The sequence below is a fragment of the Myotis brandtii genome, unplaced genomic scaffold, assembly GCF_000412655.1.
Source record: "Myotis brandtii unplaced genomic scaffold, ASM41265v1 scaffold86, whole genome shotgun sequence".
Taxonomy (NCBI): Eukaryota; Metazoa; Chordata; class Mammalia; order Chiroptera; family Vespertilionidae; genus Myotis; species Myotis brandtii.
This window is the reverse complement of record NW_005371503.1, coordinates 491,678-512,435: the sequence shown is the minus strand read 5'-3', so window position 1 is coordinate 512,435 and position 20,758 is coordinate 491,678. Positions and strand designations below refer to the sequence as shown.

At 39.2% G+C, this 20,758-nt stretch overlaps 1 protein-coding gene across 7 annotated transcripts in view; it reads right to left on the bottom strand.

The window, feature by feature from the left end:
* Positions 1 to 20,758, bottom strand: part of DLG2 (discs, large homolog 2 (Drosophila)) — a 766,636-nt gene that overhangs the window by 628,057 nt on the left and 117,821 nt on the right. For all 7 annotated transcript variants that reach the window (XM_014532211.1, XM_005884813.2, XM_014532212.1 and 4 more), the window contains exon 3: positions 7,344 to 7,394. In XM_014532211.1, the coding sequence (XP_014387697.1) occupies positions 7,344 to 7,394 (51 nt within the window). The remainder of the gene's footprint in view (positions 1 to 7,343; positions 7,395 to 20,758) is intronic.

Genomic DNA, 20,758 nt, shown 5'->3' with positions numbered 1-20,758 from the left:
AACTCCACTACCTTTGTTAATGTCATCAAAGCCCAGGGTATCAGCAGCTTGAAATATCACAGTTGCCCATCTCTGAGAGGTACAGATTATGTCAGTGAAAGGAATTTGTTGGATTATAGGCCAGGCCTCTTTGACTCCTCTGCTCTCTCAGGCATTTTCCCATCCTACAAAACAGCAGAATCTGTTCTTCTAACATTCTTAACATATTTTAAATCATCTCCTCCTACATCACCACTCCAGAATTTAGCCATTAATTATGTCTTAAATGGCATAGCTGCATCATCTCTGGAATTCTATGAAATGTATACCCAATATCTCAGCCAAAGTCATCTTTTTGAAACACAAATATGATTGTCACTTTTCTGCTTAAACTTCTTCAAAGGCTTTCCATTGTCCTCACAATGAAATCGAAACCCTTCTGCTTGTTATCCAAGGCACCTTATTCTCAACCCTCTCCATCGCTTTAGCGTTGTCTCTGAGTCCTACTCATAACTTGAAGTGCAGTCATTCTGAACTAGTTGCAATTCCTTGAGCATGCTTCTTTTCCATGGACCCTTGAATATTTGCACCTGCTATTCCCTGTCTGAAAGGCTGCATTCCTCTACTTGCATTCCCATAGCTAGCATCCTCTCATCCTTCAATAAGCCAGCTCAGGTTTAATGCCTCAGGGAAGTGCTCCATTCTGGGCCAGGTATCCTCATGGTTCTTTTTCATGGTTTCTGCCTATTAATTCTCCTTGTCCTCTGCCAGACTGTAAAATACTATGAAGCAAGGACTGTGACCAGTGCCTTTGCTCAGTAAATGCTTGACAAACAAAGGTACATAAAACATTTGTGAGATTCACCATGAGTACCACGTGGCCAATGCCATGAATGATGCTGACACATCCTTGAATTGCCCAGTGGCTTTCCCTTTTCTTGTTATGTCATCATGGCAGTATAAAGAAAACTATAATAAAATTCCTTTCATCAAGAAATTCATAGGTCAGTGGAAAAGACAAATTTTATTCATCATTTAATATAAGAAGTTTTCTACTTGTGTTAATTTATGAAAGGGCACCTTGCCCAAAAGGGAGAGTCAAGGAAAACTTCTTAGAGGAAATGACACTTGAGCTTAATTCTGAGGGCAGTTTAACTCAGTGGCAATGAGCTGAGTGAGGTTCTAGTATATGTTGGGTATGGGGCTGAATCCTAGCTCCATTTCTTAGTAACATTATTAGTTTTGACAAGTTATTTAATTTCTGAGTCTCAGTGTCCTAATTGTAAAATGGAATTAGCAATACCCATCTCATAGGGATGTTACAAATGTGATGAGTTTATTACTAAATTAAATATTATAGAGATTAAATGCAGAAAAAGTGTAAACTACAAATGCATATAGCAATGACCATAACTTCTTCATCATTGGGTGTCTAACATCTAACAAAGTAACTGGGGGGAAAAAAGAAGAAAAGTTGGTATAAAAGAAGTTATTGCTAGATTAATGTAAATTGCTCATTGAAACTTGGAAGCTCTCTCTCTATATATATAAAAAGAAGTAATATGCAAATGAGGTCAGGACTCCGTAATGGTCACAACCAGCTCAGGCGGAGGGACCAGGTGTGGCCCCAAGCCCGAGAGAACAACATGCAGGCGAGGCCCAGAGCCTGAGAGATCAACACAGAGGGGCGCCGGCTCCGAGCCTCCGTCGTGGCTGGGGACAGGCCCCCAGTGGACACACACAAACACACACATGAGCACACACACACACAAACACACACATGAGTGCCTGCTCCAAGCCTCCGATGCAGCTGGGGACAGGCCCCCAGCAGACACACACACACACACACACACACACACACACACACACACACACACTTGGTGCCTGCTCGAGCCTCCACAGCCAGACTGCGGCTTAGGCCCACTCCTCATGGGGAGCGGGCCTAAGCCATCAGTAGGACATCCCCTGAGGGCTCCCAGACTGTGAGAGGGGGCAGGCTGCACTGAGGGACCCCCAACCCCCAGTGCACGAATCTCGTGCACCGGGCCTCTAGTGTTTTTAATAAGCTTCCTTAATGATTCTGACAAATAACACATGTGAGAATTATCCTGTTAACACAAAGAAAATGTTAAGAATAACAGCTGTGCATGCTGTTCTTTAATCTTTATATTAACTAATTTAATCATTACAAGGGCCCCAGGAGGTAATAACAAAGTCTTCAGCCTCATTTTCAAATGTGAAAACTAAGGCAGAGAAAGGTTGAGTATTCAGCTTGAATTAACTCAACCAGTAAGTGATAGAGGCAGGTTTCAAACGAAGGCCATATGTCTCTATTTAACCTCATGAAAAGATCTGAGGAGATATTTTTTCATGCCGATAGAATAACATATAGGAAGGCCTAGAGGTAGGAAAAGCTTGGCTTTTTTTTTTTTAGAAATGATGCAGATTGGCAAGAGTAAAATATATTCAAAGAGTTGGTGGTGAGGGCATGGTGTTGGAGAGAGAAGTAGGGTCATATTGTATAAGGCCTTGTAGATGATGATGATGAATGTAATTATCACCTCTTGGAGAGTTTTAAGAATAAAAGTGGTATGATATGGTTTATATTTTTTAAAAGATGACTCTGGCTACTTTGAGGAGAAAAGTGGTCCAGGCGTGGGATGATATTGGTTTGGACCAGGATTCAGCAGAACAGGTGGCAAGATGTGATTGATTTTAAAATCTATTTTTATGTTTGTACCAGTAGGGCTTGCTCTGGATGCTGAGGGGAAATGCACAATTAAACAAGATGTCTAGATGATTTTTTTGGCCTGAATAATAAGAAAAATGATAGAACCAACTCGTTTAAATGAAGAATATTAGGCTAGAAGCAGCTTTGGCCCTGAGGGTAGGGAGTGCAGGGAAATAATAAATTCTATTGGGAACATACCAGAGATGCCAACTGGACAGTTAGCTGTTCGAATTTGGCGTGCCGGGGAGCTCATGACTGCAGATTTGGGAATCACCAGCTGGTAGCTGGAATTTAAAGTCGTGGGTCTGGATGAGATCACCTGGAGAATGAGAAGAGACTGAGTCTATTCACTGGGTTTCTGGAGTGCCCCAGCATTTAGAGTTGGAGCCAGCAAGGACACGGGAAAAGAGCACGATGAGGTGGTGGATAAACAGGAGTGTTTTGTTCCAGAAGCCAAGAAATTGACACCGTTGAGGAAGGAGGCAATGACTGTTGCATCAAATGCTGCTGAGAAATCAGTCAGAACTGAGAACTCATACTTGAATTTAGCAAGATGGAACCTGGTGTGACTTTGATAGGGATGGTATTAGGACTGTTGTGGGGATGAAAACATGAAAGAGGTTAAAATAAGAAAATGAGGTAATAATTAGACAATTTTCTTAGTTATTTGGTAAAGCAAAATAGAATAATAAGGCAGTAATAGGAGGGGAACTTTGGGTTCAGGGACTGTGTGTGTGTGTGTTAAGATGAGAGATATTATATGATATTTAATATGATGTATTAAATTTATCCAGAAAAAAGAGAGAGAGAAACTGATATTGTAGGAGAGAGAGGAGAAAACTGCAGAGGCAGAGTCTTTAAATGGATGAGAAGTTACAGAGTCCAGGCCACGAGTGAAGAGCTGACCTTGGGATGAGCAGGGAAACTCCTTCCTTGTAACAGGGAGAGCACACTAGCAGACCTAGTGGTAGGAACGTGAGGTGGTTTTCATTTGAGTGCTTGGGTTTTCTCTGGGACAATGAAGAGACGTCAACAGTTGAGCCTGAGGAGGAGGGAATTGGTGGTAGAGATCTGATGAGGGCAAATAAGATCTGAAAATGCTGTCCTGGAGAATGAGAAAGTGATTTTTCTAAAGAAATGTGTAAGAACTGCTAGGATGTTGGGAGGGTCCATTTGCAATCGATGGTTATAATTTTAAAGTGAGATGAGTAAGCACTTCTGTAGCCAGGTTCAGCTGCCCGGGTGCTGGCATGGAGCATGTAGGAAGGTGTTGGTTTAATCATGGTAGATAAACCAGAGATGAGGTTTTGTGGGATGAACACAAGAAAATGAGGAGGATAAAAAATGTTGAAAGTACGATAAGAACAATTGGAATATATGCTAATATATGGGAGGAAATGGGGGGCATAATGAAGGATAAAAACTCAAGGGAAAGGTTGGAATCAATGATGCAAGATCCCAGTGGGGTTGAAGAATTTTTGGAATGAGGTATAAGAACAAACAACAAACACAAAGAGGAGGTGCTGTAAAGAGAAGATGATACTTAACATAGAGGTTTTAGGAGAGAGGGGCAATGAATGGCAATGATAAGATTTAGAGTACAACTAGAATCCCTATGACAGGGAGGGAGCCCGGGAGGTGACATGCTAGATCATGAAGCAAATAAGTGTCAGAACCCAAACTAGAACATACAATTGTCATATTCCTCCTGAATGTTGTACCTCACACCAACATTAGCTTCTAATTATTTTTTGACCTATAAATCCAGGGTAACTAAATGGTGGGGCATTGGAGATGCTAATATGTGTGGAGGGTGGAGAGAGAGAAGGGTTGGTCTCATGAGTTTGAGATTGGTGCAAAGAGGGCCCTATGTGTAGAAGGGCTATCCTTGTTTTTATTTATTTATTTATTTATTTATTTATTTATTTATTTTTCAATTTATTTATTTATTTATTTATTTATTTATTTATTTATTTATTTATTTATTTATTTATTTATTTATTTATTTATTTATTTATTTATTTATTTATTTATTTATTTATTTATTTATTTATTTATTTATTTATTTATTTATTTATTTATTTAGAGAGAGAGAGAGAGAGAGAGAGAGAGAAATACTTTGAGAAATGAGAGGGAGGAGAGGTTTGGGGGTACTGAGGGGCATGTGCCCTTGGGAAAGAAGGGGTGGGGAAAGGCACAGGCCTGCTCCATAGAGAGAGCCACCCATGCTGGTTTAATGCTCTCCTGTTGCCATCTTTTAATTCTTACAGTTTTTTAAACCAGAGCACCACTTTTCATTTTGTACTGTGCCCCACAAATCATATAGCCAGATCTGGAGAGGACCTTAGTAATCTTCACATTTAGGCAAATTTTCCATAAGCTTCAATTTTCTCCATTTAGCATGCCATTAACATTTTATCAGAGTTCATAATGTAAGTTTTAAAATACCCATCTGGCAAACACTTAACTTTCAATGTAAATTTCCTTTTAAAACCACTCACACTCAATATAAATTAGACAGAATGATAAATTCCCTGACTCAGGAAAGTGAAAATCAAAAGAAAAAAATATATTTAAGTGTAGGTTTAGAGTGTAAATTCACACTTGAATTAGAGCTTAAGAAATAAACTTTAATTTTTGTTTTTTAGAATAAATGTAATATATGTTTGTTATGGAAGCTTTAGAAAATAAATATAAATAAAAAGATAAAACAGAAAAATCACCCCAAAAATCCTCAATAAGACTTAACCACTTTTAACATTTTGGTGTGTATCCTTCTAGGCTTTATGTATATATTTATAAATGTATATTTTGCATGTATACCTTTGTTTGTGCTTCTTTGATTATATTATAAACTAGAGGCCCAGTGTACAAAATTTGTGTATGAGGGGCGAGGGTCCCTAGGCCGGCCTGCACCCTTTCACAATCTGGGATCCCTGCGGGATCAGGCCTAAACTGCCTAAACTGGCAGTTGGACATCTCTCTCACAATCCAGGACCGCTGGCTCCTAACCACTCACCTGCCTGCCTGCCTGATTGCCCCTAACCACCTCTGCCTGCCTGCCTGATTGCCCTAACTGCTCTCCACTGCTGGCCTGATCCCCCTAACTGCTCTCCCCTGCTAGCCTGATCCCCCTAACTGCTGGCCTGATCCCCCTAACTGCTCTCCCCTGCTGGCCTGGTCCTCCTAACTGCTCTCCCATGGTGGCCTGATCGCCCCTAACTGGCTCTGCCTCAGCCCCGCCACCGTGACTTTGTCTGGAAGGTCATCCAGAAGATGTCCTGTCTAATTAGCATATTACCCTTTTATTAGTATAGATATCCTTTTTAACTTCATTTTAATTTATAATGAAATATATATAATTAATCCTCACCTGAGGATATTTTTTCCATTAATTTTTAGGGAGAGTGGAAGGGAGGGTAGGAGGGGAAAGAGAGAGAGAAACATCAATATCAGAGAGAGACAGATTGATTGGTTGCCTCCTACACATGCCGTGACCAGGCCTGGGATAAAATCTGCAACCAGATACGTGCCCTTGACCAGGAATTGACACTCTAACCACCGAGCCACACCTATCAGGACTAATTTAATAATATATTTAATAATACATTCTACTTACCTCTCTATACTTACAATTAAATATTTAAAAATACTATAATTTAATATGATTTTCTATTTATATGGACATATAATAATGTATTATTAAACACTTATCTTTTTAATTCTTCACTATTATAAAAAATACCAATATGAACACTATTTATATATTTGTATAATTCAATAAGTACAATTTTTGGGTAAAAACCATGTCCATTTTAACACTTTTGATACCTTCTTCCAAACTGATACATTGATTGCACCAAATTCCAGGCCCACTCAATGGCAGTAAATGTTAATCCTCCTTTTAAATTTTTTGCCAATCAGGTAAATAAAAACAATTTAGCATCATTGTTTTCTTTGTTTATAAATAAGGTTGAACAGGTTTCTGTATGTTATTGGCCCTTTCTTTTGTGATGGATATCCTGTTAATGTCTTTTGGTCTTTTTTTTAAATTTTATTTTTTATTTTTTGTAGGTGGTCTTTGGTCTTTCTTTTACTGTTTTGTAAATTATCTTTACATACTAGAGTTGTAGGGAAATTAGAATTTCCCTAATTTTTCAAAGCCATGCCAAGGCTCTAACAGCATATTTTCAGAGATCTGCAGGGTTACTGTGTTTTTCTCAATAGGGGTGCTTTTAAAATCCATGACTTGTTTTGTTTTTAAACATAAAAATGTATGGTAATGGTAATTATAAAGACAGTGTTAATATCACATAAATAAAAAAATTATAATGTATCTAAAATGTATAGCAAAACAATAGGAAAAAATTCTGCACTAGTTCATGGAACATTTCTATCTTTTCATTTGTTGCTCCAAAGCCTGGCAATACAATCTATATACTGAACATTCTGGTTATTTGGTCTGTTTGTCCCCAGGCCTTCCACTGAAAGAATTTTATTAATATTCTCATTGTGAGCCCTGTTGGAAACTTCCAGGGTATAATATACAATTGTGTAATTTTGCAAGACAAACCATTAGGATGCAGAATGTGGAAACCAAGATTGGGGCTTTGGATTATTGGATTTTTCTTACCCTCTCCAAAGTAATTTCTTCAAACTCATATTCAATTTCTGTCCCATTGACCTGTAAATAGGAAAAAAAGAAAGAGAACGATTAAATACATACTGAGATGGAGACAGCGTTATCTTAAATAACATTTGGGAGTTAAATAACATTCTGGCTATAAATAAACCACATTTTTTGATATGTGATTGTATCTAAATAAAATATAATCCAAGCTACTCTAAAATATATGAGTGAGACTCTACCAAAAATAATCAAGCTTATTGCATCCCTTAGAATTTTGCAATATTTGTGGGACAGAGAACAATATAAAATATGCATTGTGAATTGACAAAAGAATAAGCCATCCAGCAACAATGTCACAGTTGTAAGGAAATTTTTTTCCTAATTTATTTTAAAATGTCTATGAATTAACACTAATATGCTACTTTAAAAAATCAGCTTTAAGGGCAGCACAACCGCATGTCATTCTTTAATCTAAAATATCATTAAGAATGACCATGTCACATAAGAAAGCCTTTCTTTATTGGCTTAAGCTCAGGTAATTCATCCCTATTATCCTCTCATTATATTTATTAGGAAGCCCTGGACAATGTAACCATGCCCATGTACTTCAGTTGCAATAAAAAACAGAGCAAAGTAGGACACAGGCGAAATTCTTACTGAGATACTTTTAACCATCCAACCAGCCTTTGAATTGATTTGAACTTAAAGAAATACGTTTTACATATAGCCAGGTAACGTACAGCATAGGCTTTAGATTTCAACAGATGTACATACAGCATATATCAAGAGCTTCTTTAAAATAATCCAACAGATATTCAATTCCCATTCTTATCTATCACAGAGTCCTTTTGAGCCAGGCAAAACTTCTAAGCAAAAACATTCTCAAATCACTAGTTTCTTTTTTCACATATGTGTTGGTAATATTAGTAATATTTAGGAATCTCCAAGAAAGACTAATTTTTAACTATAAAACTGTCATTGTTGTAGAGTTCTCATTTCAGTTGACTTTCCCTTCCATAAAAAAATTTAAACATAGTTTTTTCAGATTGAGAGTTCTATGGAGGCAAGGATGGGATAGTCTACCAGAGAGCCTGGCAAGAAAGAATTGATAAAACAAACAAACAAAACAGTGAATGAATGACTTGATGAATGGAATGCGTCATTCATTTATCTGACTTAAAAACACAGATAACTATGAATTCACTTCCCTGGGGAACTGGAATGTAGTAACATCAACTGGAGATGTAATTATAACTATAATCAGCAAATACAAAGAATGACAATATACTTTATTTATGTGTGTCCACCAGCCACTTAGAACATGTTTTTGATTTTCTAATTACATGAGCTAATTGGTGAATCACATTTTATTGTGTTACTACATTATCAAACAGCCCTAAACCAAATTTGATTTTCTGGGCTTCAGCAACTTAATGACTCATAGAAGAGGACTTGATGAGGTTAGAAAGCTTTAGCAGCTCTATGGAGGTTTTTGTTCTTCATGTCTAAAAATACAAAACAAAACTCAAATCCCCTGTATGTGTGTATTTTCACATTATTCTCTTTGTTTGTTTTTGTAACTTTGTTGAATTAATAGAGGGAGGGCAGAAAGAGATGGCTGAATTGATGTGATATGTTTTAATTCTCTCAGCAGGGCTCCTTGAAGCTTTGCTTTGCTTCAGTGCATCTCTAGAGTGAAGCCCCTTCATATTATTAAAACACAGCAAACAGGGAAGAAAAAAACAACTTCAAAGAGAAGAAAACAGACTCCTGATAATAAAATATAAGGCTCAGGGTGAAAGAAATTCTTTTAGGTGGTGCTTGAAAGACAGATATATTTTAGTGGCATATGTTGCATGGTCATGGTCTACAAAAATCTTGGCTTAACATTTCTATGATCATACACGCTGAGTTATAGATCCTAGGAGCATTAGTATACGGATGTTCCCTGCTCAGCTCGATGGACTATTGCAGGCTTATATTTACATCATGGGTCTTCTAGTTTCAACCCAAGAAGGTAATGTTATTTGCCTAATTCAATAGCATCTAGGATATGTCTTCATATGAAGGGATAATGCCATCAGGGTTTGAATGTAACCTTGTTTTTAAAAGAAAGCATCCCATGACTACAACAGAACTTAGTAAAATTATAAAGGTGTGAAGGGTTTTTGGCATAGGTGAAGCGATATTTCAACCTTTAATTGAGGAACATTTAAAACATGGTTTCCAAGAGTCCAGTGTGGGAGTTCAGGAAAGACATTTAAGAGATCCTAGTGCCCATTCTCTCATCACTAGGAGAGCATAATCTACCTTCTGCCTAAGGACCCCTAAGACAAGAAATCCTAAAACCTCCCTTGGCAAAGACCTTGGAGGAAAAAATAGGAGAAAGAAGACCTAAAAACACCTCCATTTAAGGCATTCATGAAAGTTAAGTGACTTTTCAAATGAGTACACCAACACAATATTCTTTACATATTTTCCCCCACGTTTATTTAAAGGAGTGGCTGCTTATCAAGAGGTAAAGAACCAAAAGGTATGAAAAGTATTTCCTCCTAGCCATAATTTTGTGTATTCTCAACAAAAGAAAAGACCCTCCACCCTCTTGTGTGGGGTTTTACAGACAACTGTCTGAACTTGCCTGGTGGGTCTTACCCCCATCAGTTCCTGCCTTTCAGTTCACAAAGTTCTCTTCCTAAGAAGAGTTCTGCCGAATACAATTGTTTGCTGTTCTGGACCAGTAACCTTTCCTCTGGTAATATTTAATGCCTAGCAATGTTTAATGCCTCTGACAGTGTGGGGCCTGGACAGCTGCATTGTGAGGGTTTCTGTTATTCCAGCTCTGAGCTGTGTCTGGGACCAACATTTACAGTCTCCTCTCCACCTTGGGAAAAGAAAAGTGAGAGGGGCTGGCCGTTTTGCAGACATGGAGGATCAATAAAGTAGATGGAATTTCCCAGTTTTGAAAAATCTGTTTTTTCTTCAAATACATGCTTTTGTCTGAACCGAATGGTTCTGCAGTGACAGCTGGTAGGTTTCTATGGTGGCCAGAAAAGCAAATTAATGCCACACATTGTCCTGTACTGTTCTGGGCACGTAGCCTTCCTGGCATCATAGGGAAGTGAAGACAAGAGAATGACCCACTCAAATTCAAACTTGGTATTTAAAGTTTTAATTTCATAAACTTGGAATGTTTTACATGATTCTTTCCTCTCTGACAGCCTTTAGTTAATTTCACTGCCCTTTTTTCCCCCTTCAGTGCTCTAGTAACCACCTGCCTGAATGATAATATAAGTTGATTTTGAGATGTATTTTCATCTCCCAAAAAGAGGTTTTTCATGAATAACACATGTTAATTATTCCACATTTAATGCTCTTTAATTGGAATCTTAAGTAGTGATTTTTCTATTTCTTTTGTTCTTTGCTACATTAGTAATTTTATTAAAACTAACAGCATATTAAAATCTGAGATGAATGAGTTTTTATACATCCCCATATCAAATATTACAGCAAGAGCTAAAATAGCAATATCAAACTTCTTAAGACTAAATACAATTCTACTCAATGAACAATTATCAAGCATACATGATTTGTTACGTGGTGTTAACAGAGACTGAGGAAATAAAATATTTTTAAGATATGATCCCTAGTTTTAATAAACAGAGTCCTCAAAGAGGCACCAAACACAAACATATTCAAGCCTCATAGAAGTGTGATATCCAATATACAAAAGAGGTGGCTAGAGCCCCACTGTTTCCACATGCAAGATCTATACATCTCTATTTACTATTTATTATATCCAGAAAGTCATCACTTAACATTTTTTTGAGAAATTATGCAACTTTAAGCAAAAGGAAATATAACACCAATTTTACCATAGGCTGATTGGTATAATTAAGAGTTAATACCATCTCATCAACATTATAACTGAACAATGTTGAATAAAAGAACATTATTTGAGGACCTTCTGTATATAGATTTGATTCCTTAGCATTGTAGTACATGATAAATAATGTACTAATTATGCCCTTTATTATAAGTAATTATGATGTAAGAAACATGCTTTGTTTCTGAATCTGTTCTAGGTATTTATTCTGCAGCATCATTGCCACAGATATCTTTGCCACAAACATTTTCATGGCACAATTAATTGGCCGTAAGTTAATTTTGCCATAAAACAGCTCAAAATTGGGGTGTTTTTTGGTTAGTTGGTTTCATTTTTCCATTGAGTAATCAATCAACCAAGTTTGGCAGATTTAATATATTTAAGCTAGTTGCCAGTTTTGTTTCATTTCCCATTGAGGAAGTTCTTGCACCTACCCTCAATTTAATACATAAAAATATTAGCTAGCTCTTCCAATGGCCCATGATGTGGCAAGTAGGTATGGTGGTGATGGTCTTAAAATAGTTATAATTTCTTCCAAATGGCGATGATTTGTTCCAAGAGTTGGTTTTTCATTTTGAAAAATGCCATCTTGGGAGAGAAAGAGAGGTTGAAGGCCCTCATTGAGGGTGCAAATTTAGTTAAGCTCACATTTCTCACAGAACAAGAAATGCACTTAGATACAATCCACAAAATAAAATTAGTTATTTGAGTAGTTTTGTCATGAAGCTGCATACATTTTAAATAAAGTCTCCTTAATTTTGTTATTCATTTTTTTACAGCAAAATTGCCTTACGACCACTAGTTATGTGGCAAAAATGCTTGCAGGCCAAGATGTCTATGGCAAAGTTGTTTATGGTGAAAATGCTGGACACGGACTGAATGTCATAGTTTTAGTATACCATAAAGCTGCTGTTGGACTTTGGGAGGAATGTGATGATCATGGGGACTAGGAAATCTGGTTTCATGACTTCTTGCCACTCTTAAAGCAAACAGGGCCCATGCCACTCTGCTTCATCTCTGGCAACAGCATATACCACAGTGTCAGCACTCAGATGCACAGCAACTATGTGAATGACGAAATAGAAAAATCAAAGAATCAATAAAAAAATTGTTGCATGGGTAAAACTTGATTCTGTCAAAAAAGACTCTGATGCCAGTGGGGATGTAGTTCCTACAGAGTCCAGGCCTTTCAGCACCCCCAGCTTAGATATCTTCACCTCTAAGAGCACTCTGAGATCAGATCAGCTCTTGTCAGGAGCTCTTACTGCACAGGGTCATAGCCATCATCAAATGGACCAGCAATTCTACACACACACACACACACATACACACACACACTAGTTTGCATTCCTCTTACTTAGTATCTTGCCAATATTTATCTTTCCCATTGGAGGACCTTTTACAACAAATGTCATGATGCTTTAGGCTCCTTATGCTTGAATCTCCTCTATGTATTCTCATGCTCAGTAGATAAGAACATGGGTTCCAGAGGGGAAAAAAGATACAGATTTGAATCTTTGTCCCAATATTTATGAGATGTGCAAATGAAGGCAATTTCCTTAATCTCTCAAAACCTTAATTTTATCATATGTAGAATGGTGATAACAAGCTAACAAGTACTTCCCTTATATGGTCATTATGAGGATTATATTAGACTAGAGGCCCATTGCAGGAAGATTCCTTCAAGAATAGGGCTTCCTTGGGCCTATTCTTGCAAGAATAGGGCTTCCTGAGGCCGGAGCAAAGCAGAGAAGGGAGTGAAGCCCGCAGAGGTGGGCTTTGCTCCTGTCTCCACTGCCTTGCTCCCTCCCTTCTCCGCTGCCTTGCTTCCTCCTGTGTCTGCCGCTTTGCTCCCTCCTGTCTCCACCACCTCGCTCCCTCCCTTCTCCACTGCTTCATTCCCTCCTGTCTCTGCTGCCTTGCTCCCTCCCTTCTCTGCTGCCTTGCTTCCTCTTGTGTCTGCCGCTTTGCTCCCTCCCATCTCCACCACCTCGCTCTCTCCCTTCTCCACCGCTTCACTCCCTCCTGTCTCTGCTGCCTTGCTCCCTCCCATGTCCGCTGCCTAGGCTCCGTTCCCTTCTCTGCTGTTTCACTCCCTTCTGCAGCGCTTGGCTTCCTTCTACACTGTCTTCAGTCTTAGCTCTGCACCTGTGTATGCAAATTAACTTCCATCTTTGTTTGGGTTAATTTGCATATTGCTCTGATTGGCTGGTGGGCATAGCAGAGGGATGGTCAATTTGCATGTTTCTCTTTTATTAGTGTAGATAATTTATGTGAAACATTTAGCACACATCTTCAAGTGATAAAGACATTTCAGCTATAATACCACACAATTCTCTTTATGAAATTCACTCCCTCCTGTCTCTGCTGCCTTGCTCCCTCCCATATCCACTGCCTTAGCTCCGCTCCCGTCTCCGCTGCCTAGGCTCTGTTCCCTTCTCAGCTGTTTCACTCCCTTTTGCAGCGCTTGGCTTCCTTCTACGCTGTCTTCAGTCTTAGCTCTGCACCTGTGTATGCAAATTAACTGCCATCTTTGTTTGGGTTAGTTTGCATATTGTTCTGATTGGCTGGTGGGCATAGCAGAGGGATGGTCAATTTGCATGTTTCTCTTTTATTAGTGTAGATAATTTATGTGAAACATTTAGCACACATCTTCAAGTGATAAAGACATTTCAGCTATAATACCACACAATTCTCTTTATGAAATTGTTTGGAGGAACAAATGAGATTACATATTATTAACTAACTGCCCAGCACATAGTAGGTCTTTAACATTGAGAGAAATTCCAATCAGTTCTGGATTACCAATCTGCAAGGACCACAATATTTATTTAATCAAATACTGAATGTTTGCTAATTTCTTCAACAATACAAAATATAACCTAATAAGAAAAGTTTCTTTTCTCTACAAAATATACTAAAAACCTCTTCTAACCCAAACACTTCTTTCCTGAACCCATTTAAAATATACTGTCTTGCGGATAGGAATCATCTTAGCTTTCTCTCCCAAAACAGGTCAGCATGGCATTCACTCAAAATATGATCTCAATTGGACTTTGTCCCAGTCTTCTATCCACTTGCTCTTGCATTTTCTTTTAAACATTTTTTTGCCCAGTCTTGACCATTATGTTGTTTTGCTACTGATGCTCACATCCCTAAAGCGGCTTCATTGCATTCCTTACATCACCATCTCTTGAGGACAAAGATTATATGATACTCATTTTTGCTTCACTGTAGCTTCTGGCACCATGCCTCATTCATAGCATGTCTCCAGAAGAATCTTTAGGAACGAGTCACCTGAGAACTCCAAAAATTGAACTGTCACTGAACTCTTTTCATCTTCAAGTAAGTTCGACAGCCCTTAACTGTCTAACTTTTCCTTTAAAATAAGGCTTGAATTAATCCCTCCATCTCAGGAAATTTGTTTACATGCATGCATTGGTAATGTTTAATTTAAGGAATGAATTAAAACATTAATCTAACATTTATTGAGCACCTCCCATGTGTTAGGTAGAATGATAAGCCCTGGAGTTGAGTGAGTGAGATATAGTTCTTGCCCTCAAAGACTCAGTTTAGCAGAGGAAACAAATGAATGGAAACATTCAACAAAGTGATAAGGGTGCTTGGCTGGGGGAGGGGGGCGGGGGGGTGCCTGTAGATGAGAGTAGCGGCAGAGGTGACATAGAGGAAGGAACAGGTAATTTCACCTCGAGGGAGTCAGAAAAGGCTACCTAGAAAGGGGGCATGGACTGAATGTTTTCATGGGCAGGTGCTCATCAGATGGGTTGGAAAGAGACCGTCCTATCAAGGCATAAGGGGCAGCATTAACTACTTCCTCAGAGTGCTCTGTTAGAGAGACCATTGGGCTTAGTGTCAGAAGACCTGTATTACAGACTTGATTCCATGATTTGACATGCTGGTAACCTTAGGCAAGGCGTGGTACTTTAATTTTTTATGTAGATAGATTATTTCTAAGGTCCCTCCCATTTCTGACCTTCTGGCATCAGGGTTTTCTTCCTATCTACTGTTTAAATCATATTTACTTTGTCACTTTAACCAAGGTTCCTCTGCCCAAATTTTAGGATGGATATTTTTCTATTAACCTGTATTCCAAAGATCACAACCAGCAACCCATAATCCTACCAACTGATAGCTCTCTGAAGTCCATGATTGACTGCCATGTCTCTTCCGAATCTGTGAGGTTACCCATCAGGGAGGAAACTAAACAGCAGTATCACTCACTCTCCAAGAACATCACCAGCAGTACCATCTCCACTTCTACTCCTCAAAGATCTCCAGGCTTCTGGGGAAATAAAATGTAACTTTTTCTCTACATTTAAAAAGAATAAAAAAGTAAGGGAGTTCATTCTAATCTAAAACAAAGAACAACTGGACTCGCTGCTGAAAACATCCATACAATGTTGCGGTCCGAGCCCGGCTGAAAACATCCATACAATGTTGCGGTCCGAGAACAATGTTCATTATTTCCATCTTTTCATCACATTTAGCTTTAATGTCTCTCCTGGATGGATGAAAAACAATCAAGTGCTGAGAAAATTAAAGTCAACCTACCAGCATGGCAACTCTAATCAGGACAAGAGCATCATTAGACAAAGGCTGGAGGTGTGCAGGCAACATCTACAAAGAACATCACTTTCTATTATTAACTAACTAGAGGCCTGATGCACGAAATTCATGCATGGGCTTTGGCCCCCCGCTGCCACGGCAGCCACCTCTGCCTAGAACCCCACCCTCAGTGGCTTTGTCTGGAAAGAAGGACATCCTGAAGGACATCAAGTGGCTTTGTCTGGAAAGAAGGACATCCTGAAGGACGTCAGGTCTAATTAACATATTATGCTTTTATTGTTATAGATGCCCCTTCTCCCAGACTATCTCCACTGCCTGAAATTGGGTCCTCTTTTCATATCAAGAGGAATTGTCACAGATAAATGAAAAGCTTAGTTTATGGAATCCAAAAGGCCGGAATTCCAATACCAGTTCTGCCACTTACAAGCTGTTAGAATTTATTTTTGTTATATGTTATACACATTTGTCTAAGTGTCAATATTCATTTAAACACTTAGAAGTAAGCAAAAGATTTTTCTGTTTAAGCTTTATAAAGCACCTGTTTTAAGCTAAGATATGCAACTGCATATTTTATGATATTATTCAGTTATAATGAGACTGGTTTAAAATATGCAGTTTTACAAGAAGCTAATTACAGCATTTCTTATTCTTAATAAACACTCCTAAACTATAAAAATAATTATTGATATTCTCAGTTAAGATTCTAATTTTTGTAAGAGCACTATTCCTATTACTCAACTAATTGTGCTATATAAGCAAACCCTGATTTCAATTTACAACTTCTAATCTTAATTAATGAAATTTCTGAGCTCAGTGAACTGCTAAATCATAGCTCCAACTAAATAGAAAAAAAATAATCAGTATCCTATAATCTATTCCATTCTGAAACAATTTTCTTTTGGTTTTGTTATTTTCTCTGCCTCTGTTATTAAGACTTTATAACACACAGAACTTTGGGTCTAGGAAAGTGGTCATAGACAATAATTATTATGTGTGTTTTTTGTTTAATTATAAACCAGTTTTTTTAAGTAGCTTTTTACCTGTAAAATTGTGATGATTTTTTTTCTATTTCTGTCAAGAGAAATCAAGGAAAATAGCTTAGGGTTCTTACATGTATAAAAAGAAAGTAATTTCATATATGCAAAGTTGTGTTGATTAAAGGCTTCTGTAATGAAGGAAAAATATAATCACTTAATAAGTTCAGAACTGAATTTGCCTCTGATTTGGAAATGGCACATTTCTTCCCAGCTTTGCTCCCTTGCTTTGCACCATATGCTGGATGGGGTAAGAACAGGTGGTTTTATTGCTTTCACTTGGCTCCAGCCTGAAGCAGGCTGCTTTGTTCTTTGGGTTTGAATATTCAGTAAGTTTGAAACATGCTCTTTGAGAGAAGGAAATGGTGGTAAGAACACAATAAATTAATGGTTGTAAAGACATCATACCAGGTTTTTGTCCCATCAAGCCCCTCTCTCACGCACCACTCCATTGGCAACCCACTTGGTCAAGTACAAGCAAAGTGTCCAAGAGAATCAAGAATTCAAATCACAGAGAGAAACAAACAAACAAAAAACTAAATAAGTGCTGAACCATAAGATGAGACTTCACAAATATCATGATATAAGCAGATAAACAGGAGTATTTTCTCTTACTTGGGTATAATACAAATATAGTATTAGCTAGAATATCAATGTCATCCATTTCTTCATTCTCAACTTCTCTCCTCAAACCCTGCTATCTTGCTTGTGTTCCACCACCATAAAAACACTCTTAAAAATCAACAAAATCTTTCCCACATTTGAATGCAATGATCTTCTCCTTGATTCTCCCTGGTTTTCATGCAGCATTTGACACTCTGGAGTGACTACCAATGGGAACTTCCCTTTCCTCTGTAAGACGGTGGATATCTTCGCTGGTCTCCTCCCTACTGCTTTGTCCACAGCATTTATGGCCATTTTTCCCTTTTGCCAGTTATGAGCATTCACCAAGCTCTGCCCCTATTGTTGTACAATTTTACCTGAGTTTTCATCTTATCCAACTTCTGTGTTCTAAGTAAATGCCCTCATATCACCCCAGTCTCAATTAGTCTAAAACAGAAACAATCATCTTGCCTAATTATAACCATTACTTCCTCCAGTCCACTCTATATGTTTGTCAAGGGAATCCTATTTTTCATTTACATTCTTCACATTTGTCCTATTTCAAGTCCTTATTATTACTTTCTTAAGACAATTGACCTAACTTCTTAAAAATATTTATGCCTCAATCATTTTTCAAAATCAGTCTATTCTTTACACATTTTTTTGAGATGTATCTTCCTAAAAACCAATGTTTTCATCATGTAATTTTGCTGCTCAAGTGGCTTTAAATAATTTTTCTTTATCCTTAAAGGTCATTCCATATCTTTCACCAGCTGTCCTCATTCTACCTTTCTAGATACAGACCCTACCTCTTATCTTCTAAAACATTTTCTAGCCAAGGAATTGTATTGAACTTAGAGAAAGAACCCCTTTCCTTGGTATCTTTATAAATATGATATACTCTACCCTAAATGTCTTTATTTAATTGGTGCTTATTATAATTCTAATTAATTTGGAGAAAATATTTGGAATGCCTAGAATTCCCAGATACTCTGTTAGGTCCTAGGAAGGCAGTAGGGACAAAACAAAGTCCCTGACCTCAAGGAGCTCAATGCTATTTGGAGAGGTGGGAAGCTTCCAATCCTGTCGGCCAAAGGCTGTCTCTTCCATAAAGTCAAAAACTTTGTTCTTGTCAATCCTTGAAAATCATCACTCTTTTGTCTATAATTCTCCTCAAAAAGCAAATAACAATGGGTACTATTACTGCTACTGCTTTTTGTTAAGAGTCTACTGCATGCCAGGCACCATCATAAATTGATTTAATAATTACAATAATACTGAGTGCTAAACATTTTAACGATAATGTCACTGTTGAGGAAGCCAAGTTTCTAAGTTAAATAAATTCTCCAAAGTTACACAGCCATAAGGAACATAAAATATAGGACTGTCTTGTTCATCCTTCTCATCACTGAGTGATGAGAAGTATGTGCTCAACAAAATTTTTTAATTTATTTTTATTGTTTACACTATTACAAATGTCCCCATTTCCTCCCTCCCTTCCCCCCTTCCCCCACTGTCGCCCTACTTCCCTTTGGCCATCACCCCACTGTTGTCTGTGTCTATGGGTTATGCATGCATATATGTTCTTTGGCTAATCCCTTTACCTTCTTTCATCCAGTCGCCCCCTCCCCTCTTCTCCTCTGACAGTGCCGTCTGTTGCATGTATCTGTGCTTCTGTTTTGTCAGCTTAATTTGTTCACTAGATTTAACATATAAGTGAGATCATACAATATTTGTCTTTCACTGACTGGTTTATTTCACTTAGTATAATACTCTCAATACAAATTTGTTGAACAAAATCAAAGAATGAGTGCCAGTAAGGCGGGCAAAATAATGGGAGCATTTAGTGTTTTAGTTAGGGCAAGTCTAACGTTAAAGCACTAATCTTTCTTCCTGGTCATACATAGCACAGACACTCTCTTGCTGTACAGGGTCTTCCTCAGGGACTAGCCCCTTAACTTGCACCTTATCTTCCTGAAATATTGTCCTCCTATTCGGATGAGATACTGTCTTTTATTTTTTTTTCTCTGTGGCACCTAGCATAATAATCTAATCTAATAATAGACAAACATGGTAATTGACCATACCTTCCCTACACTTCCCATTGGCTAATCAGGGCAAATGCAAATGAACTGCCAACTAAGATGGCGGTTAACCACCAACAAAGATGGCGGCTAATTTGCATACTGCAGGCAGGTAGGACAGCGCAAGCCACCATCCAGGCCCCCATGTGTGACCTGGGGGCAGGGGCTCAGGCAAAGCAATTGCTGATCGACTCGCCCTCGCCCTCGCCTGCCCACCGGAGACACCTACCAATGCGACCCAGGGGCGGGCGGGGGCTGGGGTGAAGGCAAGCAGTGCAGACCACCTCGCCCTCGCCCTCGCCCGCCCACCGGAGACACAGGGCCCACTCTGAGAGAGAGAGAGAGAGAGAGAGAGAGAGAGGCGGAATTTGGCATCCCGCATCCCTCCCTGATCGACCACTGCGATTCCAAGCCAGCGAGGGCTGCCTTCAGGTCGCAGCTCCAGGGGGAAGGGGCCCAGCCTGGGCCCGGTGGGGAGCTTAGGAAGTCTGGCTAAGCAGGCGCTGGTTCATACCAACTCTTACTCTGCCATCTTCCTCCAGCTCTTCAAGCTAGCCCCCACGACCCACCTGTCCAGGGAACGAGCTCTGGGTGACCTCCCTGAGCTCAGACTGTGGACCCAGAAACCTCAAGGAAGAGTGCAGGGGCCGGTGCCGAAGTACCAGAGCAAAGTTGCTTCGGTGTCTCAGTGAAGTTTACAACTGACCCAAGGAGGAAATCCGAGAGGGGAAAGGCCAGGAGGCATGAATTGCCAGCACTTTAGCCACTTGAAAACAGCTCCACTTGGAATGTGAGGCAGTTGTATGTTCAGCTGAGGCTCGCAGCTACCAGCACCCTAGGCTGCACCACCTGTGCCTCAGCCTGCCAGGTTGGCAGGGTCCAGAGCAGGTGAGCTGCTCCCTTCCCCCAGTGGTAGAACAGGGAGGAGAGCTCTGGGGCAGGAAGGGGACCTCAGCTGGTATCCTCCTGGTATGGGGAAGGGGCCCAGCCTGGGCCCGGTGGGGAGCTTAGGAAGTCTGGCTAAGCAGGCGCTGGTTCATACCAACTCTTACTCTGCCATCTTCCTCCAGCTCTTCAAGCCAGCCCCCCTGCCCCACCTGCCCAGGGGAACGGGCTCTGGATGACCTCCCTGAGCTCAGACTGTGGACCCAGAGACCTCAAGGAAGAGTGCCCAGCCGGGCCCGGGCAGGGGCCGGTGCAGAACTACCAGGGCAGAGTTGCTTCGGT